Source organism: Anas platyrhynchos, chromosome 4, assembly GCF_047663525.1.
Source record: "Anas platyrhynchos isolate ZD024472 breed Pekin duck chromosome 4, IASCAAS_PekinDuck_T2T, whole genome shotgun sequence".
Classification (NCBI taxonomy): domain Eukaryota; kingdom Metazoa; phylum Chordata; class Aves; order Anseriformes; family Anatidae; genus Anas; species Anas platyrhynchos.
The window spans coordinates 46,867,203-46,893,745 of NC_092590.1; the positions used below are offsets into that span (position 1 = coordinate 46,867,203).

The 26,543-nt window shown below is 40.4% G+C and overlaps 1 protein-coding gene across 12 annotated transcripts in view; it reads left to right on the forward strand.

The window, feature by feature from the left end:
- The window catches only part of TNIP3 (TNFAIP3 interacting protein 3), a 69,959-nt gene that overhangs the window by 16,754 nt on the left and 26,662 nt on the right, over nucleotides 1-26,543 (forward strand). For 5 of the 12 annotated variants that reach the window (XM_072037485.1, XM_072037487.1, XM_072037486.1 and 2 more), the window contains 4 exons: nucleotides 4,310-4,395; nucleotides 13,814-13,949; nucleotides 24,512-24,598; nucleotides 25,967-26,056. In XM_072037485.1, the coding sequence (XP_071893586.1) occupies nucleotides 4,388-4,395; nucleotides 13,814-13,949; nucleotides 24,512-24,598; nucleotides 25,967-26,056 (321 nt within the window). In that variant the 5' untranslated portion in view covers nucleotides 4,310-4,387. Of the gene's footprint in view, nucleotides 1-4,309; nucleotides 4,396-13,813; nucleotides 13,950-22,013; nucleotides 22,596-24,511; nucleotides 24,599-25,966; nucleotides 26,057-26,543 lie in introns of those variants that run through there. The other 7 variants (XM_072037489.1, XM_072037490.1, XM_072037488.1 and 4 more) reach the window with 3 other exon arrangements.

Here is a 26,543-nt window from a genome sequence, read left to right on the forward strand (position 1 = left end):
GCATTTTCAGCAAAGAGCGTGGATGCAAAAGCAGGAAGACATGTAATAGCTGGTTGAAGGCTGGCTGCACTGAACACTAGTGCTATTTACGAGTATTAAACATGGGACTATCTAGGGAGGAAGACGTCACAGAAATATTATGTTGTATTTTTGACTTTCTCAGAGTTATGGGTCAAGAAAAAAAATCCTGAAGTCTCTATTGCTGTATCGATTTAGTTTCCGTATATGTTGCTTAGGATCTTTTTCATCAAATGCTTATTTGTTTCTTCGGTTGCTCTTCCATTTTGATCACATTTACAGTAATAATCCATTTCTTTCCTCCCCCCTCCTACGCAACAGCCACACACAGTGTGTAACCTGCTGGCTTGTTTATCAACAGCATTTATGATTATATATGTTCCACTTTGTTTTGGAGCTATTTTGCAATTTGGGTATTACTTAAGTGAGGTAATTTTACTTGGCCTGTCTGTGACGGTTAGTCCTGGATCTTTTGCTTTACAAAAAATGTGTTTCAGTGGAAAGGTAACTTATTCTTGGGTTTGTTCCTTATGCCTAGTTTGCAAGTATTTACTTCTTTTTTTTTTTTTTTTTTTTTTTTTTCTGGCATGCTACCTGTTTTCTGCTCCTTCCATTGAGACAATGTCAGTTTATGGTGGTGTTCAGTTAAATTGAATCATTGGATAGACTGTGTGTGTGGAGAAATGTGACAAAATCTTCTCTCCCTTTTCTGCCTTGTTTAGGCCAACTCAGTTCTGAGATTCATCTTACACTGCATCCCCACAAAATACTGCTTTGGCACAACACAGGAACAAGTGAATTACAAAGTGCGTTTGGGGAAAATGGAATGAAGGTTGAGGAAGATAGGATGCTCTTAGGCTAGCACTGGATTTGGAGAAAGAAAAAGAATGTGGCAGGAGGCAAAGTGAGAGCAGTGCAGGTTTAACATTCACAATATAGATGTTTTTGAAATGTGCTTTGGATAACATTTTGAAGCTCTAGTTTGAGTGCGTGTGTGGCCTTTTTTTTTTTTATAATTATTATTTTATAAGAATTAGTCTTCTTGTTGCTCTGTGTGGAGTTTTTTTTTTTTTTCTTTCCAAATATGTTTTCTACATGTGGAAAACTTCCTTGTTTTTAATACAAATTAGTACTCCAACCAAAAAGAGCTTTTTTGTCCTGTTCACATATATTTAGGAAGCACTTAAGGCTTGGATTATCGCTGGAGCAGTGATAAATCTGGTAGGAGAGCACCAAGGAATTTTGTATGCTTTTTACGATACATCTTCAATTGCGGCTAAAACACAAATCTGTGAGCAAAACAAATCCTGTTTTACTTCAGAGCATTCTTGTTCTTAAAAGCCTTGACAGAAAGCAGAAAATTTATGTAATTCTGAGCAATCCTTTATATGACCATTATAACCTCCCCTATTTCCTACGTAGCCTTGATTCTTTGAAGTAGCTGAATTTTTATCCACCTTGGCTTCAATTTGTCTGATCCAATAAAAACCCTACAGCATTAAATTGCATACTGTAGTTGTAAAATCTTCTAGTTGTTTTTATAAAAGTGTGCATGTTTTGTACAATAACCTAGATGCCTGTTTGGTTTGTAACAAGATTTAGATGTAGCACAATTTGCACTGCCAACACAGGTTGGATTCATTGCAGTAATTTTTTTTTTTGTTGTGAAGAATCAAAATAATTTGGGGGGAAAAAAAAAAGAAAAAAGAATAAAAGACCTTTCAGGACTGACACACTTCAGCACAAAGCCTTAAGAAATGAAAGGCAAGGCCGTTACCCTGCATCAACACAGTCTCCAAAACTTGTTTGGAGAACAGCGGAGGCAAATCAAAGCAGGTGCCGGGCTCCATTGTGTGCATCGCGCCAGCTCTCACCATAGTGAGGTCTGCTTTTCCCCACAGCTTGGACTGTTCAGAAGAGGGAGGATGTACTCCTGTGCTATGACCATGAAATAGCTTCTGGTAGCTGGACCGGCTGGTAAAGACATATTAAATCAGGGTGCCCGGTGCTGTGGGGCATGCAGCAAAATCTGCATATGACTAAGAGTCAGGAGATGCGTACCACGGACTTTGCAAAGCCATGCGGGAGGGATCCCCCCACCCCCAGCAGGTGGTGGCAGCAGGACTTCTGGAGAACTGCTGCTCTGTGATAGCTGGGTCTTCAGCTGGGCCAAGCACCGACTTGGGAATTGTCAGCTTTAGCAGCTCCTTTGCAGAGCAGGGCCACGGAGAACCCAGAGCGCAGGGGCCTGTAGCACTCCCCGGCACATCCCCCTGAACTGATCTGTTGCTGCAGAACCAGCAAGTCACACAAGGAATCTTTCCATGTCCTTCACTTTTTTCCTCCCCAAAGCTTTCTTTATTTGTTGTTGCATCAACTTTACCAGCATAGGAATCCTCTTTATTGTCAGTTCTAACCTGCATCACTTAAACACAGCTAATTTTTCCAGCATGGGGGATGTCATAGTGTGCGTAACTTGGCATACGGGTCTGAGGATGCTGAAGTGTCTAAGCCCAGTGGGATGCATTAGGGATTAAATAGTGCTCTGAATTCTGGTGGTGGTGGGTTTGTTTGTGTGTTTTTATCTTTTTAATTTTTTCCTCTTCAGACCAGATTTGGTTTAGTGTGTTCAGTTATTTTAGTGTGTTCATGTATTTTTAGTTTAGATGGAGGTTGGGAGTATTCGTTCCAGGTCAACATTTTTCAAAATTGGTATTTTGCTAGACCTCTAAATGCCAAGTGTAGGCATCCCAAAATAAGGCTTAATTCTTATTAGTACCAAATGTCTGCAGCACCCATTAAAATCCAATGAATACAGCTTTCCATACTTCAACATGTTTTTGTTATGATTAAACAGACACTCGTAAAACTCAGACAAGCTGGAATCAAGTTGCATATGAAACTGAATTTACATTTTTTCTTAATAGGATCCTTGTAATTAGTGATTACCAGATGCATTTAAAATGTGTGAAATGTCTGCTGGAAAGGAGAATTAAGCAGGGGAGGAATGCCAAACACCTCAGATCTTCTCCTGGCAAACTTTTATTTTACATTTCTGCTCTGCACGTAGATGAAGCAGCATGGTTTCTATAAAATGTTCAGCTGTGGTTTCACATTAAGTTGATGTTACCAATAAAGAGAATGGCTTGTAATTGAAAACTTATTTGGTTATAAATGGCAGGTTCCACTCTTGATCGCTTCCTGCTTTATTCCAGTGGTCACGTTGTCATCCTTCCACCAGGCATTATGAAATCTCTTAGGTCATGATAAAGCTCTAATCTCCCAGTTTTCTAACACCAACGACTATAATAACACAATGGCTTTGACACTTTGTTCTCAAGTGTATAATAACACTTCTGGACTCCTTTTCTGATGGGGTGTCCCACGTATCCTGAAGAAACTCACCCAGTGCTGTCCCTGGCCTGCAGCACAGGCAGCAGAACGGCTCCTGGGGGTGAGGTGGCAGTGGCTCAGTCCCTGTGCCATCTGTTCTCCCGCTCGTCATGTAGAGGTGATGGTACTTCACAACATACACAGCTTGCTTTCTTCATGTTTGGGCTTCTCATTTGAAAGAATTATTTATATGTGAACTACGTAGTGTGACTGTTACCCCATTGTGTGTCCTTTTGTCTGGGAAGGGTGGTTTTTTTTTTTCCCTTCTTCTCTTTGGAAATGCAGTGCTAGACAGTAACTAGCCCTGAAGAGCAGGAAGCTTGATAGGAGCTTGTATAGTTCTTGAACAATGCACTTGTGCACAATAACTTACTCAAGCCTCCTTTTCTTTTCTCTTCAAGTGATCTGTATCAGGCTCGCTACTCATTCTCTTAAATTTGGAGTAATAGTCTTACTGTATACTTCCACGAAGCATATGAATTTTCAGGTCAATCTGAGGACATACATGAACTCTAGAGTATTTAAAATAGTTGGTTCTTTTAGGATGAATAATAATAAAAGCCTTTCACAACGCTTCCAGTATTTTTGTGGCTACTGACAGCTTTGCTCCTTGGGGAGATTCCTGCTACCACAGCTGGAGAGTGATAGTCCTCTTGCCCTTGCAAAACTGTCCCTGCTAGAGTGGTGGATTTAAGAGGAGATGATGGTGGGAAGGAGAAAGTAGATTCCTGGCCTACATGTAAGCCATTTATTGTATATAAAGAAGAAAACAGGAATGCAGACAAGATGTTATGATCTCTTCTTCTTGTGATTACACAATTAAGTTGTTCTTCCTAGATTATTAACCTTTTTGTTTCCCTCTAAGTGTACTTTATTTTTTCCTCTCTGTTTCTAACAGATTCACTCTGAGCAGCTCAAAAGGAAGAATAAAGAGGCAGAGGATCTCCTTGAATTGTGTCTCCATCAGTGTGGTGAGATGGAAAGGTATTGGACTCGATGATCTTGAGGTCTCTTCCAACCTAGAAATCCTGTGATTCTGTGATTCTGTAATGTATCTTAACTCTATGTGGAGAAACTTCTCCCTTTATTTATTTATTTTAAAATTAATTTACATTATGCTTTGGAACTATACAATCAAGTATTTTCTGCATTTGTCAGTCAATTTCTCTTTCAGAGACCCAGACAAATACATTTTTTCCCTACTGTAATCTGTCCTGTGGAGGTCTGTGTCAGTTCTGGTTAAACAAGTGAAATATGGGCTCTTTTTTTTTTTTTTGTACTGAGAAGAGCATGATCACAGAATAGCGTAGGTTGGAAGGGACCTGGAGGTCACCTGGACCAGCAGGGCTGAGGTCAGATTGCTCAGCTTGCTTAGGCAAGCTTTTAATATTTCTGAGTATGGAGATTTCACAACCTCCTTGGGCTGGTTGCTTCTTTGTGGAGTAATACTAGTTCTACTGCTAACGGCAGGAAAAGAGGTTGCACTGTAGGAAGGGGAGATACTTTATACAGATAGAGAGGTCACAATATTGCTAACAGCTTTCAGTGAGTCTGTGACTGTGATGACCCGTTTCTAAGACTGTCGGTGAGTCACGGGGAGATTTAAGACAACAAATGATGCTGAGTATTTCGATGAACAGCTGTATTCAGTAAGACAAACTCTGACCAAATAAAAATAAATAAATAAAAAATCCAGGTAGCTGAGAATGATTAAAAGATAGCTTTAGAATTAAGCATGATGTGCATATATGAGAGAGGAAAAAAATATATAAAAAAAAACTTTTTAAGGAAAGTGTAGTTTGTTTTGTGAAGTTTACAGAATAGTACTCTACCCTTCTTTCTTCCTGAAAGAAGCATTTTTTGTTCCAGTTAGTTTATTGAGAAATAACTGGACATTGAAATCCCTTGGGATTTCCCATTTATTCAAGACGTTGTGTGCTGCTAGTGTAGTTTGACTCCAGCATGTTTCTGCGAGGGGAGGGAGGTGTCAAGGCTCCCTCCTGGTGCTGGCATCCCTGGTGAGACCAGGTGCCAGTTGCTGGCAGTTCAAGCCCTGGATCTGCGATGCAGACAGCTGTGCAGCGAGCTTCCTCTCTGTTTCATTTTGGCTGCCTAACAGCTACCACAGGCAAGAAGTTGGCTTGACTTAACAGGGCTGGTTGTCCTCCATCAGCTACTGTAAGTTAAATTTCCTGGCTGAACTTCCTAATGGTGTTCTCCTGTTTGTTCTGCCTGCACTATTAGTAGGTAACTGAAAATAGCGAAGGTCCACAGGGGTGAAACTGACCCAAATGAATCACGGACTTGTTTTCCTGCAAGGGTGCAGCCCAGCTGTGAACCCAGATCTGTGAGGCTTGGTGACGCATCGACATCCTGCCCAAGGGTGAGCTCAGAGGCAAAAGGGGCAGTGCATAGGTCTTGTTTGGTTTGTGGTGATGCCTGATTCAGGAAGAGAAAGATCGGTGGTGTAAAGCACCAGTTAAAAACCTCAAACATATAAAATTGCATCAGGATTGCAGCTTTCCACAGAAATGAGTGCATGCAGGGTCTGAATAGACACCTGGTGCTCACGCTGGAGTGAGCAGTCAGTTTAGAAAGAGCTGTGGGAGGGTGACTGTTTCAAAAAGGTACCTGCTGGGGCTCGGAGAGTGTCCTAAAAGGGATTCAAGCTTTTCTGGCTATTGGTCTTCATAAGAAAAGTGCAGGCACTTGAAAATATTTTTGCTCTGCTTTAGATTTGTCTCCCATCTTGTTAACTCTTAGTTTTTGGTTCTTTCAATGCTTTCCTGCCATCTCCCACCATCTTCCTGCATGCGTGCATGTCAGTGGAGGAGTTCATCTGCTCTAGAAAGCACGTGCTATAGTCGGTGGCTCTGCTTGGCTCAGCTTTCCATTTTGTTGATTTTCATGGCAAAACTTCAATTCCCTTTGCACCAGCGATCCACACGCAGTTGCATGAGCCCTGGGTGATGAGTCTGGGTGCTCCATTACAGATGACTGTCTCTCTGGAGAAGCAATAACTCACTCATAGCTCGCTTAAAGCCCAGCGAAATTAGTGAAAATCATTTCATTGACTTTCCAGGGGTTTGAACTCATCCCAACTTCTGTCCATCAGGAAGAAATTTCGTTATGGTTTTGGTAGTGTAATTAAGCAGAAGATCCAAGTGAAAGGGGAACGATGTTCTCTTCTTGATGTGCAGGCTGTGGTGTACAGAAGTGAGGAGGCACTATTGAAGTGCAGTCCCAGAGAGTCCCAAACCTTCACGCACAGAGGGGCGCAGAGCTGTGCAGTAACTGACATCTAATGGCATTTAATGTGAGCCAGCTAGTTGGCATCTTTTTGCTCATCCCATATTTGTTGAGGGTAATAGCCAAAGGCTGGAAAAGCACTAAGTACCTGGATATCAGTAGCTTTACTTCTTCCTTCAATGAGACAGAACAAGTTAGAGATGCAGCTTCAGTGAATCACTGCGCCCTTTTTTGGCTTCTTTACTGAGAAACCAGATGTGTTTCCATTGCACCTCTTTTGTTGTTGTGATTTGTGTAATTCTTAAAATTAAGCAAAACTATTAAAGAATAATTGTTTCTGTTCACATTAACGGCACAGCTTCTCCAGATGTGGCATTTGACAGCCAAGCAGCTGCTGGCTATTAAATGTTCCTTAAAAGCTCCATTCCTTTGTCGTAAAGGGAACAGAAGTGTAGGGACGTTTATGGGGTGACAGGCAGATGTTTTGGCTGCATCACATTTGAGCGAAAGTTTAAGCATTTCTCTGCTCTAGTCTCAGTACATACATGTTTTAACCCCCTATCATACACCTTGCCTTATGGAGCTCTCTTCTTGGGACTGGGGCAAGATTATCTTTAATCTCAAACTTAATTCCCGAGTAACAGTGCCAGCACTTTCTTTTCCACAGTATCTGGGAGCTCTCATTCTAGAGACAGTGCAGGTCTCCTAGGTGGATCTCAGCTGCTGCTGGTGGCTGGGTTTCCAGCTATGCTTTTGAAATACTCAGTGATTTTTTGGGGGTAAAATTTGAGTTAAAAAAAGGAAGTTGGAAATAGATTGGAAAAAAAAAACTATTTCTAGAAGCTTTTTTTTTTTTTTTTTTGTTCTCTTTTTAAATTATATCCTCGCAGTTGACAAAGGCAGGTGTTCTTTTTGTGTTTGCACTGGTGCAGTATGCTTTGTGACTAATAAACCATCTCTTACCGTGGGGGGTGTGAGGCAGAATGTAGAATTAATGCAGTTCAATTTTAAGAGACCTGGCTCAAATTCCACTCAGAGTTTAGGCTCAGGAGATCTGCTCGTGAGGTGTTGAGTAGTGGAATGGCACCACCGATTCTTAGGGAGCTGCATGATTGTAAGTGTTGTTTGTCAGCTCAGGAACTGGTGGTTTGTTAACGGCTTACAAAAGCTGCAAGAGTTCATGAGGCTGAAAAAAAGAATCTGTAACAAAAGACTTGTTTTCATGGCAAAACTTTGTTCATCCCATTGCTTGTTAAAACTTTGTGCATCCCATTGCTTGTTAGACCAGAAATTCTTTGCCATTTAGTCTTAGGTGGGTAAGATTTTAATATAAAAATCCTAAGGTCTTTAGAGGGAAAAAAACTAAGAATTATACAAAACCAAATTAAGAGAACAAAAATCCTTTAAAATCATATACAACATAAGAGAATAACCTAGTTCTGCAGTAAACAGTCTTTAAAAATTATTTGCCTGATTTCTATTCCCATTTCAAATATATTTCTAGCATGAGTTAGATTACAAATTCTGTAACCCAGCTCTCTTCTTTCTCAAATTCTAAAGGCCTTTTTCTGAAATGAATTAAGTGCTTTATCATAAATTGGGGAAATATTAGCTGAAATGGCTTTTCTTTGCTGGAGGGAATGATTTTTTAATTTATCCGAACCAGTTTGTTCTCCTTAATTCAAATGCAGAAATTTACACCCTTCTATTAATCTGCTCTTTAGGCTTAGCAAAGCAAGAATCTGAGGTCCAAAATGCCCACCCAAGGGGATGAAGCATGTGTTTAACTCCTAGACTCTGGAATTCATTTCCCGTCAAAATATGACTCTGTGGTGTTGGCATCTGGCTGTAAATCCTGGCTTAAAACCTTTTTCCACGATTGTTTATGGTTTATATTTGTGCTTTCACCAATCACAGGTGAATGAATCCAGCAACCAGCCTTGAAATTATTATTTCAAGTAGTTATATGCATTCAGTACTAAATTAGCATTTGGCAGTAGATGCATTGAGACACGCTGTAGGTGTGCCCGCTGTTGCTGGTTCCCAGTGAAGTGCAGGGAGAGCCAAGAGCTCACAAATGGTATCGACAGCAGCACTGGGACTCTGCGCAGGGCTCCTACCCAACTGGTTGATAAACAGATATTTCTTGGCCATGAATCTACGCTGTGGCAAGCCCAAGGCGTGTGGCTCATCAAAAGACCATGGAGCAGGCCTGGAAATGGCTGCTGCTCTGTAAAGGAAACGTGTGTTATCGTGGAGTTGTTCTGCCTCATGCTTCTTCTCTTGACGCGGAGAAGCCTGATTGCAAAGTGCCCTTGGCTCTGCTGGGAGCTGATGGTTTCCACATCTCACGTTTCTTCTCTGGTGCCATAACAGGCTCCAGCTTTAGTGATAGTTTTGGGCCAAAGATAGGTTTTTGCTTTGGCCGTTAAACGCGTAATTTAATAAAACTCGCTGTGCACGTATAACCACAGCTTCATAGCATAGCCCTTTGAGGACAGAATAGCATGTTTGTTTATTTATTTATTTTTTAACTGCGTGACATTGATCTACATGGGAATTTTAGTTCCAGTCATGTACAAAGCATATGCTGGTCACACTTTTATTCTGGCTCCCAGCTGAGACACTGAGTTGCTATAAAAAGTATGCAACCATTTATAAATAATTAACCACAAAAAGCTGTTAAAGCCTAGGAATTAAAATAGCATGAAGATGTATCATAGAGCAAAAAAAGTAAAATGCTTTAACGGCAGCAAGGTGAATACAAAGGGGAAATGAAAATATCTTTAATCGGATGCACAGCTGATCTCAAACAGTGAAATCCTGAATGGCAATTTTCAAAAGGAAGAGGACAGACTTAAGGAATTTCTTATTCTTGGAGGACACAGGTAGAATGATGTTGAGTACTACTTTTCATGTATGATATGGAAATTATGAGCATAGATGTGCTCTCTCCTTTTCCTGCAAACTGCTAAAATTTACATCGAGCAACCAGCTGCCTTTGTTACATCTGTAGGTGCTGCTTCCATGTCAAATGTTTTAATTATCCCAGCAGAGGAAACTGAGGAAGTCAGTCAAAATTTACAAAGTGTTAATATTCTAAATTTTTAATTGGCTTCTGCTTTAATTGTAGTACAATGTATAAATAGTGTATTGTGTATTTTTTATTTCTTCCTATTTTTATACTTAAGAAAATTTTTACACATAGAAGGGATATACTTTGCCCCATATCAGTGCATGATTTTTTCTTTTTTCTTTTTTTTTTTTTAACATTCTCTAATGATAGATTTTACAAAGCATGCATCTCTAAAATTTGACTGGGTTTCAGTTTAATGACTTTTCCAAAAGGTTATTTTTTTTTTTTCTTTCCTTAAAAAAGCATAATTAGTGAAAATCAAAATACCCGATTTTAGGAAATGTTGTTAATGATGCAACATAATAAGGATGGTAATGGTGCAGAAACACGTCTGTGAACTTCACAAAACCAAAAGTAGTTCTGGAAGACTTGCTTTCTGTGGAAGTTAAATGCTGTGTGCCCTCTAGAGCTTACCAGGGGAAGCTCAGGTAATCATCGAGAATTGTCTTCTGTGGTAGCTCCTGATCACTGTTATCACAAAGAGGTATTCAAGCACTCAGATATCTGTGTGCTCTGAATGTACGGTCTGTAAAATGGAAGTGTACTACAGATATGATTAACATTTTACATACCTCACAATAAATAAATGTACCCTTCTAAATATCAAAGTGGCTAATACTCTTTTAATATATGATCAAAACACCTCAGTCTAAAACCTGGGGGGGGGGGGGGGGAGGGGGTACTTAGATACTGCTAAGCCTGGGAAGAGCCCAAGGTGAATACCAGGTACAGCCTGAAGTTAGACAAACTGCAGGGAGCAGAGCAATGAACACTTCCTGGCTGCAAAGAAATACTTAAAGCCCTCCCACCATCTTTACGGGGGATTTCCCAGCTTGATTCATGCTCTGATCTCGGGAGGCTGTGGTCAGACACCTCCTCTCGCTGTGGCTGAACCAGCAGCAGAGATGAGTGCAGCCTGCCTCGGTGCTCGCAACTGCACTCCTGCCAGAGATTGCTGCTCGTCTTTTACTTTTTTCAGAGCTGCACCTAGGAACTGCTCCTTTCTCTTGAGCAGTTGGTTTACTCTAAGCTGCTTTATTTCACTTTAAAGGGTTTGAGCTGACTACTCTGACCCAGCCAGGTGTGTGGGTTGTGCCAGCAGTTAAGGATGGTGATTTGCAGTGGAGAGGTAGTGAAAGGTAGGAAGTGGATGATGTACATTTAAGCTCTTTGGAGCAGGACATGTGACTGCAACCCTGGGCAATGAGCAAAAAACAGTCTGTATGAGAAGCCACTTGTAGGCAAGAGTTTTTTCTCTCAGCTAAGTTGGCTGCTGTACTGATCTCACACAGGAGGTGTGTGGAGCAAAAGAAGAGAAGAGCAGCTATCTCTCACCGATGGTTGGCTGTCCAAGCAGATAAAAAACTGAAGCTTTGACAGCTCACTCTGAAAATATCAGCCTGTGGTTTTAACAGCTATGTCCTAAATCCCTCAATACTGCTCAGTAACCTCGCTTTACTTAACCTCTCCCCTACTTTTGCCACATTTTTAGGGCTTCTAAGGGAGCAGTTGCAGCAATTTCTCCCTTACTATGCAAATATCATTTAATGCACTTTTCCTAAAACCACACCACAGGTGCCTTCTTCTGTGCTGTAACTTCCCAAGCCTTTCAAACCCTCAGTTCTCTGTGCAGAGTATATCCAAATCTGTTGTGCAAAGCAGGGCTCATGCTAGGTCAGGTGCAGGAGTCTGAATGAGCTGAAGCTGCTGTTTTTCAGGGAACTAGGCCTGAGAGAAAAGGGTGGTTGTTACTGATGTTGCTGAGTTGGCATTATGCATCTCCTTAAGGCTGAAGCCTCAAAGCTCAGCTGTTGGTCTTGCAGCTTCCTGAGAACCTACTGTTCGAGAAGCTCAGCACACATTTGGTTAAAGAAGACCAGTGCAAGTGGAACTATCCAGGATTTTGCAGTTTTTCAGAAAGACAGAAGGTGGCTGGATTTCTTTCTCAAGCTCCCTTGTTTTCCTTCTCTAGTTTTCCTCTTGCTTCGTGAGTATTTGTGTTGAAAAGACGTGTGGCTCCTTGGTCCTGTGACTGCCTGAAGCCCTGCGTATCCCCTCAGACCAGAAGTGAAAGGGAAGCTGAGCAGCCCCACAAGCTGCCACGCAGAGCCTGTGCCACCCGGGCTCGTCTGCCGCCCCCACAGCACGGAGGCTTTGAAACCACCGCAGGCTTTCAGAGCAGCTGCAGCCTGCTGCACGCCCATGAGGCTTATGGAGACGTGCACCAAGGAAGTCTTTCTCCTGCTCAGTGTGCCTGTAGCTGGCCATAATTCCCTTTCAAAGGGGTCTGACAAAACACAGTGCTCTTTTTGGTTGGGTGCTTTGTTTCTTTGAACTCGCTCTGGCAAACGTGTTGGTTTAACACAAACAACAACAAAAAGCTTAGGACGAGGAAGCATCTTTCTCTATAGAAGAAAACTCATGTGATGTGCTCTGGTGAACGAGGACCTTTCACAGGGCCAAAAGTCCTGTTTTCTGTCTGTAAGTCTAGCTCTCAAAACACACCCAAATATCCTGCCATTAAAACTTTTCTTCCTTTCATCCTGGCTCCACATAGACAAGGTAGTTTGAAGGGGCAGGACGCTTGACGGGCACTAAAACTGAGAGTGACTTGCTACCAGCTCGCCCTGCATAATCCTGTCTCAGGTTCTGTGCTTGATGGTGCAGGCAGGGTTCATGACAACTCTGCAAATGCTGTTCCAGCTTGTCCAGCTCCTGGGCAGCAAATCAAATCCAACCTTTTGAGTTTTCCTTGTCCTTGTTTCCTGCTGCTGGAATGTTGCTGCAGTTCCTCTGCAGATGACTTTGCATCCATGCTTAATGCAATATGTTCCTGTTAAAGGCTCTGTGAGTAAATAGCAAGTGTAATAAAATGCGTCATTTTATCCTCTCAGCACAAAATTCACTTCATTTATTTAGTCTTATGATTAGGATAGATGGGTTTGTTTATTGGATAATGTTGCTATTAGCCTCTCAGCAGTTTCCTCAGAACCTGCAGTGCGATCCCTGTGGATTGTCTGTCTGAACTGTGATAAATGTAACCAGTAAATTCTAACTGCTTTCAATTTTCTGGTAGTTCAAATGACGGACTTAGTATTTTCTGCCTAAATTGAGATGTGACATTGCCATATCCTTATTGCTAATACTTCCAAGCCTTGCTGTTGGCTTTCTGGTCACATACAATATATATTTGGAATTGTTTTAAGCTGATTTGGAAATAAAAGTCTAAATTACCAAAAGAGAGAAGTATTTTTTTTTGAAAACTTAGGTTGGGTCTAGGGTTTTGGTGGTTTGGTTTTGATTATGTTCCTGAAAGTCACATTCCACAACTACGATGTATTTAATGAGTCAGCCCTAATTGCTAGCTCCTTCTGCAAATTTGGAGCATGCCACTAAGTGGACTTAAGTCCTGAGTGTCCTTAGCAGAGACTGAAAGATAATGGTTTTCCCAGAAAACAAGTATCTTTTTAGTATCCAGAACAGACCTATTTTTATAAGGTATGAATGTTTTTAGTAGGAACTTGCAGGGGAAAAAAATGAAAATGCATGTCAGGTGTCTATTATGAAATATTACAGAAAATGAAACGTACAATGAAAAATAAATCATTAACTGAGCATCTAGTTTTGGAGTTTAAAACCAAGTTAACTGTTATGATAGCATTTTTGATATTGATGAATTTTAACATTCTAGAAACTGGGGGTGGGTGGGGATGAGGGTGCATTGAAGTCTGCAAAAAATCCCCAGAAGGGTTGACTAGGATTTCTACACACAAGGTAGTAAAATTGATAAGGACTGCTTGTTTAAATATTTTAAATGGATTTCTGCCACCACGCTCTTACAGATTGCATGTGTGAGACTGCTTGAGCGCTCGCTATGCACCAGGAAGGAAGGTAGCAAGAGCTCAGTGCAGGACTAGCTCTGCTGTGTCTTGTCACGTTAAGATGACAACTGACAAATTTACTTTTTCTGTGCTTCTAGTTCCTCTGCAAAGCATCATATTGCTATCTCTTTTTAAGCAGGTGTGAAAGTAAAGAGCTTGATGCTGAAATAAGAAACCTGATAGAGAAGAGTAGCACTTTCACATCACATGAGGACCCTGAAGCTGTTGCCCAAGAAAGTCCGAACCATCAGAGAGCTTCATGTTCCCTAAAGGTAAATGCAGACTCCTTTTGCAGTTGTTTATCTGTGAGGGAAGAACATCCAGGCAACATTTCCTTGTGTGACTTGGTTATGCAGGACTTTTTTTTTTTTTATAATTTCTAAAATGATACACTGAATTTGCAATGTATTTTTCTGATACTACTACTTTCTGCTGTGAAGAAGACAAAGTGAGAAGATGCTTTTTATAGTGTTTTAAAAGGTCAACTAAAACTGCTGATTATCCAAAGTACCATCCTGTGTAGCCAGCTGTGCAAAACTGTGCACACCAAGAGCACTAACATTTTCTTATGGTTGCTGTGTTTGTTAGCTCTGATTTAATGGAGGATGTGAAGATATGTGAGGAAGATAGATCTTTGGGATATCTATCATGGCATTTAGATAAATAAGAAGCAAGCACTGAAGGAGAAAAATGCAATTTAAAACTTGCGTTTCTGTGGTATTATAAATGGAGAATTGTAAGTCACCTGCCAAGGTGGTCTGTGTTGCTTGCAGTGAAGCAGCACTTAATAAGCATGACAGAAACTTGTTCGAGGTTTCGGTCCTTTACTCTGAAACAGCAAGCTGCTTTTTATCATGCAATAGGAGGTGAAAAGGAAATTCTTCTTTTCTGCAATCTGGGAAAGGAAGGAGATAGAGGTGTGGGAAGAGTGAAGTGATGAAGCTGTGAATGGCAGCTCCCTGTGAGAAAGGACAACACACTTACCTGCCTGTGTTACTGCACCAGCAGGAAAAGGAAATCTCTGAAGGCAGTGCTCCTCTGTGTGATACAGGAAATTGATGAGGCGGTAAAGGAGAGATGACTCTCTTCTATGAAATGCAGAATTACACATAGCTCTTTTCACATGTAAACCGCCATTTCCAAAATGACTCATGACCTCAGGGCAAGAAACGGAGCAGAGCCACAGGGCTAGGAGCTAAGGAGATGCCACAGGGTCAGGCTAGTGGGTTTAGAGGCAGGGAAAGAGAAGCCAGGAGGAGGAATGGGGATTCCCAGCCCCAATGATGAATAAAAAGGTGAAGCAGAAGACAGATCTGACAGTAGAATCGGCTCGCATTAAACTATGAAATTATTGGTCAGAACAGCAAACTACAAATGGTCTGTGGAAACACACAGTCCCCATGTTAGCCTCTCTGACAGGAGATGCAGGCATGGATTTGGAGGCGTGAGGGAGAAAAAGAAAGGATGTACTTGTCCCAACCACTTCTGTAGAGTGTTTCAGTGTTTCCCGCAGAATATCATTGTGGTATTCCATCCGTATTATTTTTTTAATATTTTTGCATTTAAAGCACTTCCCATTGGAAGATGTGTGTGTGTTGCTTATGTAGATAAGAGAAGAAAGTTCAAGATATTTCCACGCTAGGAATATGTTGGCTATTTATTATTTGTATTTTTAAGTCAAAGTGGTTTTCACTTGTGTGCTTATTGACTTGCACTTCAGATGACAGCTTGACAACTGTGATAAGCTCCAGCAACTTCAGTATAAGAAACTAGGAGTGCCAGATCATTTTTTTTTTAAAATATATTATTTTCCAAAACACAAATTTATTATCCTTTCAATTATGAACACTCTAAAATGGCATTAAAAAAGGAAAAAGAAAATATCAGTTTGTGAAATGAGATGGTGATCTAGACTTAAAATGAGTGCTAAATTCTTTATGTAGGAATTGGGAAAAAGATGATAATGAAACGAGTGTATCCCTCACTATAGTGTTAGCATTCTATTAGGAAGTTATTTGGCAGAGCAAGCAAGCCATTTTTATTTTCATTTCGTAATTTATCCTGGAGTAAAGAGTATGAATTGCATGCTGTAGAATGACATTTCCTTCTGAGCCCACAGCAGTTTTGAAAATGTTACCTGGAAGTGTCTGTAAACAAATTCCTTTGTCTTTCTTTCCTTTTTTTTTTCCCCCCAATATTTTTTTCCATAAAAATATTTATTGTGATTTTAAAGGCAAATATCTGAGAGAGAGAAAACCTGGTTCTGCAGAATGGACAGGATTAATTCTTTGCACTTTCTTCCCTCCATGGTTCCTTCATCTGTAGTAGTTTAATTCTGGCTTATCGTGATGCTATGTTTTCCTGCTCCTGGAGAGCAAAATGCATGAGGAAACAATGAAGTCCATGCAGGCTGCAAGAGCCTTTTGGTGTTCTGGGGTCCTTGACACCCACATAAGGTCTATTGGTCTCATATAAGGGACTGAGTGCCTGTGTCCTTGTACGTACTTTCCCTAGGTGAACAAACTGTTTCCTTTTTAAGCTGAAAAAAGAGGTGAGGCATTAGCATGGCATCAGTATTTTACACTGATGTAAGCTCTTCTCACTATAACAAAATATATTTACTTTTGTTAGAGCTACAGACAAAAAAGAAAAACAGAAACATGATGAAATCTTTACTGATGAAAGCAATTAACAATTTCTAATTCATATCTACTTGCCTATTGCCCTTTTCTTCTGCAACATCATTTACTTACTGCTGCAATGTATAGCAGGAGTGTACGTGAACAAGGATTGCAAAGCTGTAGTCTGTGAAACTGCCTATCTGACTCAGGAGGGAAAGGGTTCCTTATTTTCCCTTTTAGAGTTGGAAATTCAAGGCCAAAGGGATCAAGCAACTTACTGTTTTAATATTAGAAATCAAAGAAATGTGTTTCATAACATAAAAACGTCTCACTTTCAAATTTAAATATAAAGCTGATTATATTCAACTGAAATAAATTGGACTGAACATTATGCATCAAAATACTGATGTTACTAAAAGTACTCATGCAGTGTTTTCAGTGTATGTATGGCTTAATCAAGATTTTATACACAAGAAGGATGCTTTCTGGGGAAAGGGAGGGATGATAAAAAATATCAGATGGGAAAGGAAGAACAGCAATTAAATTCAGCAGTGTGTCAACATAAAGTAAAGTAAGGATTATTGGCAGAGGTTGTATATTTTATGTGATCAATTGGTAGCTCAAGAATACCAGACTCCCAAGTATTTGAACTCTTTTGGGTGCAAAGAGAGAAAGGAAATAAAGAAATAAAGGACTGTCTGTTCTTGCACCGATTATGTTGTAAAACTCAAAATAGCCTGTTTGCTACTTGTATAAATTGTTATCCAATTAGAGTATCATGAAATTGGATTTTTATCTTCAGGCCTGAGTTTGCAAGCACTTAAATAGCCATGTCCTTGTGGTTAGTCTCATTAGTGATGAAGGAAAACAATGGATAAAGGAAATCCTGAAACAGAAAGCTGTGTGATGTTGTACTTACTCTGAAGCCACATCTTGCTCTAATTTTATCTGGTTCCCACATATTAAGGAACACATTCAAATTTGCACTGTTATTTTCCTGTTAGAGTTTGTACTAACTGAACAAGGCAAAATGTTGAGGCTGACATGCTTGTTCAAGGGAAAATCCCTTCTTAACACATTTGTCTGGGTGAAGCACGTGGACTGGGTCGAGACAGGAAGAGTTTCTTTTTCTGGTTTAGGAGCTGATGTTATTCTTTGACTAAGATTTCTCAGTTTTTACCATTTCACCATGTGAAGCACAACAGGAAAAGGTTAGCAATGGATAATGTAGGAAGCACTGCTGATATAATAAACGTTTTATTCCAGAAGCTTTTATTTTATACAATTTTGCTTAATGCAGAGTAACAGATTTCAGAGCACTTATGAAAATGTTTCAAAGCCAAAAGGAGAGCTTGACCAAAATGCAAGCAAACAGATTTTCCAAAAGCTACCAAAATGCAAGCAAACAGATTTTCCAAAAGCTACCAAATTTTTACTAAGGTTCATCTCAGAGTAAATCTGACTTCTCCAAATCCGAAACTGAACAGCATAACTTGAAAAATCTTCAGGCAGATACCTGATAGGGTAGGAAGAAAAAAAAGAGATTTTACATTTTTCTTATCATCGGGGAAAAATTTGCTTTTACTTAGTGCAAGCAATTTAGTGGTTCTTGGTTTCACTGCAGTGTCCGAACAGCCAGTTTTCAGAAGTGACAAGTGGCTTTCGTTATCTTGTGTGTGCCTATTTTGTAATACTGTAACAAAAGCCTTTCCCAGAATAAAGATCCATCACTCTCTGAAAAATGAGAACTTCTAACTTCTGGTGGTGCTGATGCTTTTGAGAGGATTCAGTGCTGGCCAGAGTTCCAAGGCTCTGATTTCAATCTCATTGCAAGCATCCCCAAAATGACTATAAGCCTTTTACACCTAGAAATGTCAGATCTTCTTAGAATACAAATAATTGTTATTTTTAAACAGGGAGAGGAGGAAGAGGGGAAGGAATTTCAAAGTCACTGCTAGTAGAAATGACATAATTTCATAGAAACCAAGTAGAAATTAATAAAGGACTTGTCAGTTCAGCTCACTCTGCCCTTGTAGGTGGGGTCATGTGCTGCTACTTGTGAGAGTCACCTAGGTGAGTTCAAGGGGCAGCAAGTCCTTCCTGGTCCCTTTTGCGTCCTGGGAAGACTTTTTTCTGTGCTGGATATCTGGTGGGCTTACTCCTTCTACTCACAGCAGTCTGTCTGCAGGAGCTCCTGGCTCCCAGCTTGCTGCTGGCCATCCCTGGCAGCCATGCTCTGAAGTTTCTGAAGCTTTCTTCCCCGAGTGTGCTCCAACTGCTTGCCATAAAAGTGTTTTCCCCTTCACAGCGGTCTTTAAAATAAGACAGCTGTGAACAAAAGTGGAAGTTAAGATGTCGCAAAGATGAGAGCTGCCTGATGATTTTGGAAGAGTGGTTTAACTTTGTCACCATTGTCTGTGGCATGGACAAAAATCATAAATGCTTAGGATAATGTTTCATGTGCTCACATGTGGGTATGGACAGGGAGGAAAAGAAAAAGGATTGTGAAGGATGGAAGAGAAAACTGAGTGTTGGAGAGTGAGGGGTTGGAAAAAGAAGTGTAAAGGTCCTGCTAAGAACTCGTGCTATTTCAGAGAATGTAAAGGTTTTAAATCATGATTCACTGACATTACAGGGGGTTTCAGGCTTACTCAAGCTCCCTGCAGGTGGAGGTTTGCTCGATATAGTGTTTTCTTAGTATATTTCATCATGTTCTGATCTGTTGTCGTAACGGAGATAGAGAAGGGTGAGCCAAGGACAAGAATGGCTTGTGTGGACATTAAGAAAGGATTTTTACAGTATACACAGGCAGAAGAAAAACTTCTCTTCAGTCATTCTAGGAGGAGACAGACCTGATCAGCTGTCCAAAGAAAGAATATTATCCTTCTTGTATCAATTCTCAAGCTACAGCACTCTACTTGCTCTTCTGGAAAGCAAAATCTGCTTGTTTTCTCTGTTGTTTTCTTTGTTTACTTGAACTGTGCTCAAAGGTGAGGAAAAGTTGGTTTGTATTCAGTGGTGACTGATACTAGAGCTATGTGTCACAGCCCAGCAGTAGGAGCCATAACATTTTGTTTTCTTGTTTGGGTTAGATAAAAGAAATGTGCAAAGGAGGTGGAAGTAGAAGTAAAGGGTGAGAAACAGATGACAAGAGTGCAAGTTATCTATAAATGTGCTCTAAAATGTATGAAGAACCCTGGCTAGATAAAGATCTGTGCAATTGTACCCTGGGGAGATTGTAAAAAGTTACTTGACGCAATCCACTGCTGGTGGTGATTTGGTTTTACATGTATTTGTGGAGAAGTTGGAGGCAGAAATATTGTGAGAGTTTACTAAGTTTGTATTTCTCCACTCAGAGACTCTTCCCTGTTTTCTGGTGATCTTTGAGTGTGGCCAGTAAATGATATGACACAGACTTACTTGAGAGGAAGAGATGAAATAATCTGGGAAATTAAGATTCATGTAAGCGTTAGATTGGGATTTGTAACGTTTGCTGACCTGTTTGTCACTGCTGTAACATCACACTTAGTGAATTTTGCATATAGCTGAAGTAGGAATGATTTCACCACAGTAAAATCTGTTTTTTAATTGCACGGACTCCAAGTGACTAGATTTCCCCCTGTAAACCCTTTACTGCAGTGTTAGAGTGCTATTTGCAAGCCAATGCCAGGCACATATGTGGTAGGGTGTCCTGCCTGCCTCTGAAGTCCCATTTGAGTCCAGACACCCTCTTCAGCTGTTTTTTTGCCATCTCTGAGCTTTCTGTGGCTGTGTAGCGCTAGGTCAAATTTTACTCCTAAGCCGTTAGCTGGTCTGGTTATATTTTGCAGGCTGGCAAATTTTAAGAGCATTCTAAAAGATTGCTAGGATTTGTAAACAGTCTCCTTATGTTTAGTTTTGTGACTGCATGTACTGTCTGGTCTTAAAATAGACTTTTCCAAACAATTTACAATTGCATATTTGATTCAACAACTTCAAACCTGTTATAAATGCATTAAAAATATTTTTTTTTCTTCCAAAATATGATAGCTGTCAGAAGAGTCCTTCTTTCAAGGGTTGGTGTTATACATGTGTCAGATTTCTGTAGTATTATCATGCAAATAAGTTGTTCTTAGTAGTGTAGCAGTAGACTGGTAAATAAATTCAGTGGCTTTCACTCAGCAAAAGAAAATGAATGTCATAGAATCATAGAATGGCTTAGGTTGGAAGGAACTTTAAAGATCATCTAATTCCAGCCCTGCTGCTATGGGCAGGGTCACTTACCACCAGACCAGGTTGCTCAAAGCCCCATCCAGCCTGGCCTTGAACACCTCCAGGGATGGGGCAGCCACGGCTTCTCTGGACAGCCTGTGCCAGGGCCTCACCACCCCCTGAGTGAAAAATTTCCTCCTTAGATCTAATCTAAATACACCATCTTTTAGTTTAAAGCCATTCCCCCTTGTCCTATCACTAGAATCCCTGAGAGAATCCCTTTCTGTATTTCTTGTAGGCCCTGGTTAGGTACTAGAAGGCTGCTATAAGGTCTTCCAGGAGCCTTCTCTTCTCCAGGCTGAACAACCCCGGCTCTCTCAACCCGTCTTCACAAGGATAGGTGCTCCAGCCCTTCAGTCATCCTTGTGACCATCTTCTGGTCTCTCTCTGACAGGTCTATGTCCATTTTTGTGCTGGGGGCCCCAGAGCTGAACACAGTACTTCAGGTGGGGTCTCATGAATGCAGAGTAGAGGGTGAGAATCACTTCCCTCCAGAGGGAGACAACATCTTTACTTCGACCTCTCCCAAGTTTAACTGGAAGAAGACCAGCACTTCTGAAGAGCTTGAATTTTTGTTCCCTACTCATTGGCTTTTCTTCTGTTCTTACAGGTTCTAGATAAACCCTTCTCTTTCCATGGCATAGTACTGTTCTTACGTGCTAACTGAAACTGAAAAACACTTGCGAGGGAGGGAACAAGATACCTATCTCCCACCAAGCTGCTCACACAACTGAACAGCACCATTGCTCTTTAGCGTCACGTTCTAACCCTTGAGCTGGATAGATTTCCTATAAATCTCTTAAAAGGCAGTTGACTTTACGCACTGTCTGAAGGAGCACTAGCATTATCTGTATGAACGCTGTTTGCCTAGCTACATACTGAAAAGTAATTGATGTCAGTTCTGTTTTGTCATATTGAATAATATCCCTGTGGTGGAAAGCAATAGCTAAGAGGAAGATGGTGCAAGAAAATTTGTCACTGTTTTTAATGTGAATATACAGGGTGCAATTAGTCAAAAATCCTTAGAGATTTCAGCTCTCATCAAGATGCTTCTTCAGCTGAAATCTGTACCTTTCACAAAACAATATTAAAATATTAGCATTTGCCATATTTTCATTAGTTGTGGGAGAAGAGGACTTCAAAAGAATAAGAATTAGTTGAATTTACTGCAGCCTCTGAGATCACAGCCCTGTGGTATAATATCCCATGATAGTCTCTGAAAGCTTCAAATCCTCCAGTCCAAGAGATAATCATTTACTCTCAGTAGCTGTTAACGGGGTCATTAAGGTATTAACAATTAAGGACTTAGGGTCCTAGTGCCCACCCAGCTTTCCAGGTTTTGAACTAATCAATGATAACAGCTGTGTGATCTCAGGTACTTATCCTCAACCTCTCTGCAGAGTGATTTGAGCAGCAACATCTCTCAGGTGGGAGTCATGACTCGTGAGCAGGGCTGTGTCTTCAGTTTGCTCTTCTGTCCCTACTGGGGGGGACTGCACCTCACATGGCACCCCACAGCGTGGTGTGTCAAAGAACTCAGTAACCAGGGCTGGTCTTACCATGTAGGCCAGAGCAATGCAGCAGTTCGGACTTTGTTTCTCCCAAAAGCTAGGCTGCTGCTGGAATGGGGATGGGACTGTGCTCACCATAGGAACTGCAGTAAGGGGGGTTGTCCAGGCTTAAGAATCATTGCCCATGTGAGCAGATGTGAAATGTAGATGTTTTCTGGTTGTGTTTTAATGAATCAGTTAGTTGCTCAGTGTTAGTGCTATACAGACCAAGTCAGACTCTATTTCCACAACTTTATCATCTACAGGGCTGTGGCAGGCATTGGAGGAGGCAGTGGGATATTGTGAGAAGGTGAAAGGTAGTGTTCCTGTCACTTGTGTCTAGTGCCTCTCCTTCAGCAGCTGACTCTTGACTTCATATGCAGTAACTTCAGTCCAGAAAATAGTTTTCCACTCTCCAGTGTGTGAGAACACCAAATTATGCAGACAACCTGCTGATGGATGCTGCAGAAGCGGATGTGACAGCCGCAGGTTGTGGGTGAGATGTCATTTCTTCTGTGATCTGACACTAACATCTGGATGACCTTTAACACTTGGCTGGTCTGTTTTCTCATATGTATGATAGGGCTGTTACCTACTTTTGCCCATGGCTTCAAAATCCTTAGGGATAAGCTTTGATTTGACATAAACTTTAGATAACTCCATTACAATACTCAGACTCATTTTTAAAATGCATCGTTCCCTCTTTCTTCTCTGCTACAGGGATTGTACAGTTTAACTATCACTACTTTTTCTGACGTAGTGTGATGTGTTTATTCATTAGAAGTTGTCCTTATCACCTGCCTATTTTCCAGAGGATGGCCTCACTGTTTCACTTAATTTTTCCTAGGTGATGGAGAGGTTTATTTTGCAGCATGACACTTAATGTGTTCCTCACTATACATTAATCATGGGAGAAATGTCAAGAAATGCAATTACCAGAATTGCTGCTACATTATCTGCCATACCTAGATATTTTTTTCCTTCTTTAAACCAATGCTGTACGTGGAAGGGATATGTACTCAAAGGCTGGTTTTGGTATAGGTACAGATGGAATCGTTTTATTTTTTGATGGGTAGAATGCCTCCCGTGTAGAATCTAAAATGCCTCTACTAAAATAAAATCTGTCTTTAAACTTCTTTCTTTATAACCCACAAGTTTTTCAGCCTATCCATAACAGAGAGCAATTAAGAAGAACATCAGAGTAGGGAGGATATATTTCATGTGCAAATATTTTAAAACAGTAGCTTTCTTCCAAACTGGGCTTTTATTTTTGCAAAACAGGATTTGCTTAGTCACACATTGTGAACCAGAAATCTGGAATGTGGCTATTAAATTCTGCCATTTCCCAGGATTACTTTAGTTTGTCTAAAGATCTCCTGAAGTTTTATGTTATTTTCTGAAGATTTATGTATGTCAAACTTCACAAGCTAGCTTTAATTCTGTTTCTTGAAGAGCAAGTAAACAACTTCTGCCCTCACTGAAAAAAAGACCTCAGACCCAGGGATCTTTCCACAATAAGGAAAATTATTTTTCTTTCAAGTTTCCTTCTCCAATCCATCGCTATTCAGAAATCCAAGGCTGAAGGCAGAAATACTTCATGCTTTTCTTTTTTTCTCTTCACTTTGGATGTGAAAAATCTGTGGACGCCTTTTAATTGTTAATCTTTTCTGTGAGTTTAACTTGGCAACTTTAGCCTCTTTTTCCAAACGGGGAACGAAGACGTAAGTTTGAAGCATTAAGACTTAAGCACCTTAAAGCTAGGTCCATGCTCAGGTAGGGTAAGTGACTAGAATGGCAAGTACTAGGTCCTTAAGAGAAGAACAAAATCTGGCATTCTGCATCTTTGTGCAGCTCTTCTTCAAGGAATGTAAATTGGTTTTCCAGTTACAGTGTTCCCCTAGACATCCTGGCTTTTGCAGGAGTGTCCCCTTCACCATAGCTTATCTATTGCTCCTTTCTGGGCATGACTCACTACGCTAACTTTTTCTGTGGTGGCAGTTCATGCTATCTTACTGTCACTTAAAACTTGTCATACTTACATAAGTGATTTGCTACAACTGGAAACAGGGATAGAAAACCCTGTCCTCTTATTTACTGAAAAATGTACCCTTCTTTCCCTTACACATGCAACTTCCTCTCTCAGGGGTGAACTGGCCAGTCGACTGCAATTTGCATCTAGAGTACACAGAGTGCTGCCTTGCCTGGTGTATTAGTCATAGGCAGTGTGCTTGAACCATTCTGGGAAGCCCCAGCTAGGAAGGAGGAAAAGGTTAAAATCAGAATTCCACCACCTAGGTTTTAGTCTCTGCTGCTTCCACGGGCAGTGCTTGTGTATCTTCCGTGTCTTCGTGCATTTCCCTCCACTCCTTTAAGGGATGTAAAATACCTGTTTCATTGCTCTCTCTTTCGAAGACCTGCAGTGAAACAAATGCTCGAGGCCGTCTTGGATGCACGTGGGCTGATGTGAGTGAAATGGAAGCTCCAGCAGACCTGCTCGAAGTAAGTGAATGTTTTGGCTCTCCTCTGATGTGCTGTTTGTGTAGCAGGCATGGCTTCACCTGGTGCAGTTACATGCCACTTTATAGACAGACAATTATAGGCTCATTTTTGTGTTCCAGTAGAATCATCTGAATTATTTATTCTGCTTAAAAGTAGAAGGAAATGTTACATATTTTTAGATATCAAATTTTTAGATATGAAATTCTTAGAAAGAAAATCTTTTTTTTCTTCTCTTTTTCCTCCCCCCAAAAGTAATCTGGTCACTTTGATTTGTTATTACACAAAAGGTAGAAAGTGGTTCATTTTAGTGATCTAGCAACTTTGAGCAGCATTCAAACCAATTTGCTGAATGTATTTGTAACGTTTAGATTTGCGAGTTGTCATATTGATTTTAATAGACTCTCTGTGCTCCTAAATATATGCCTAAGGCCCAGATCCTGAACATGAGTAATTCCACTGACTACCATGTAATTTTATCAGATACTTTAATTTAAACATGTTGATGAATTTCTACAGGAAGAGAGATTATTTTCTGACATGGAAATTGAGTGCTCCAACATTAGAGCTTTGCAGGACTGGTTGGGGGTGAATATGTGGCCAGGGTTTATGCATATGAAAAGACACAGTAGAAATATTCTGTGATCTTATATGTCTGTGATCTTAAATATTCTGTGATATATATATATCACATGTTTGTATTCATGAGAATTCATGGAAACTTCTGGGAAATTATGATATTTGTCATTGCCATTACAAGAACGAGGGCTTAGCTGCTTTTGTCCTTCATGGACAAAACTCCAAGTTAAATCAAACAATTGCAGATTGGACCGATTTTCCTAATTGCTCCAAATAGCCTATTCATTTTCTGTATTGCTTGTTTTGAACCCATTGTGCTAAAGATTATTGCTGCAGGCCTGCAAACACTTACCGGGCGCAAAACTACTAATTATTCTAGTTCTTGTAAACGAAGGGAATTACTTATGCCCACTTTAACTTATGCTCAACTTTTGTGGCTTTTACTATTTGGTTGTATTACCATCTGTAAGATAATTAAAAGCCTATTTTTTGTTAGCCTATTTTGTGTTCTATACCTCAGATGGTGCAATGAGGCCTAATTTTGTTTATTTTGCCACCCATTTGCATAATGGCTCTGAAACACAGGCTAAGCAGGGTTAAAGCAGATGTATGCTTCAGAATCTGCTGTCAGCAGGTGTTAAGATACTGATAGCAAATACACTGTAAGAAAATATTGCTGTGTCACTTTCTTTACATTGCAGGTGGCAGGGCGGATGGGAGTTTAATATGATAATCATGACTTGAAGAGGGGATGCTGGAAGTATTCATTTTTGAACTTTTTTTTTCATCTAGTCAAAGCACGTACTACTGACCAAAAAGAAGACTGTATTAGCCAATTCTCTGGAACAACAGATTCTCTCACTGGAAAGGCAGAGACGAGAGGTAATCTTAAGTTTACATACCCTTAACTTTTACAGCTATAACCTAAGATAGACATTACAAATTCAGTAACATTTCCATGCCAGGAAATCATTGAATGTTACTTACACTGTATTTAAGCAGCAATTGGTTTCATCAGGCAGTGCAGCAAGAGCTCTGTTTCTTCTCTGGAAATCTCATCCCCCACTCTTTTGAGGAAATTTCTATCTGGAGAATTTCCACTTCTCATTTCTTCACAGCCTGAAGCATGCAGACACTTAAACTTGTGTTTAAATTAGTTCCTATAGTTCCTATATCTAGGCAGTTAAATTTGGAGAACTGTTCCTAAAAACAAATATTGACCAAATATTGTAACACAGTTATAAATCCAGAAGGGTGGAGATTGATATGTCACAAACAGCAAACTTTCATAATGATCACTGTGGTAAAGGCTAAGGAATAACTGTGAGTAGTAGCAACTGGAGTGTTACCACAGGTAGCAGGAAACTGG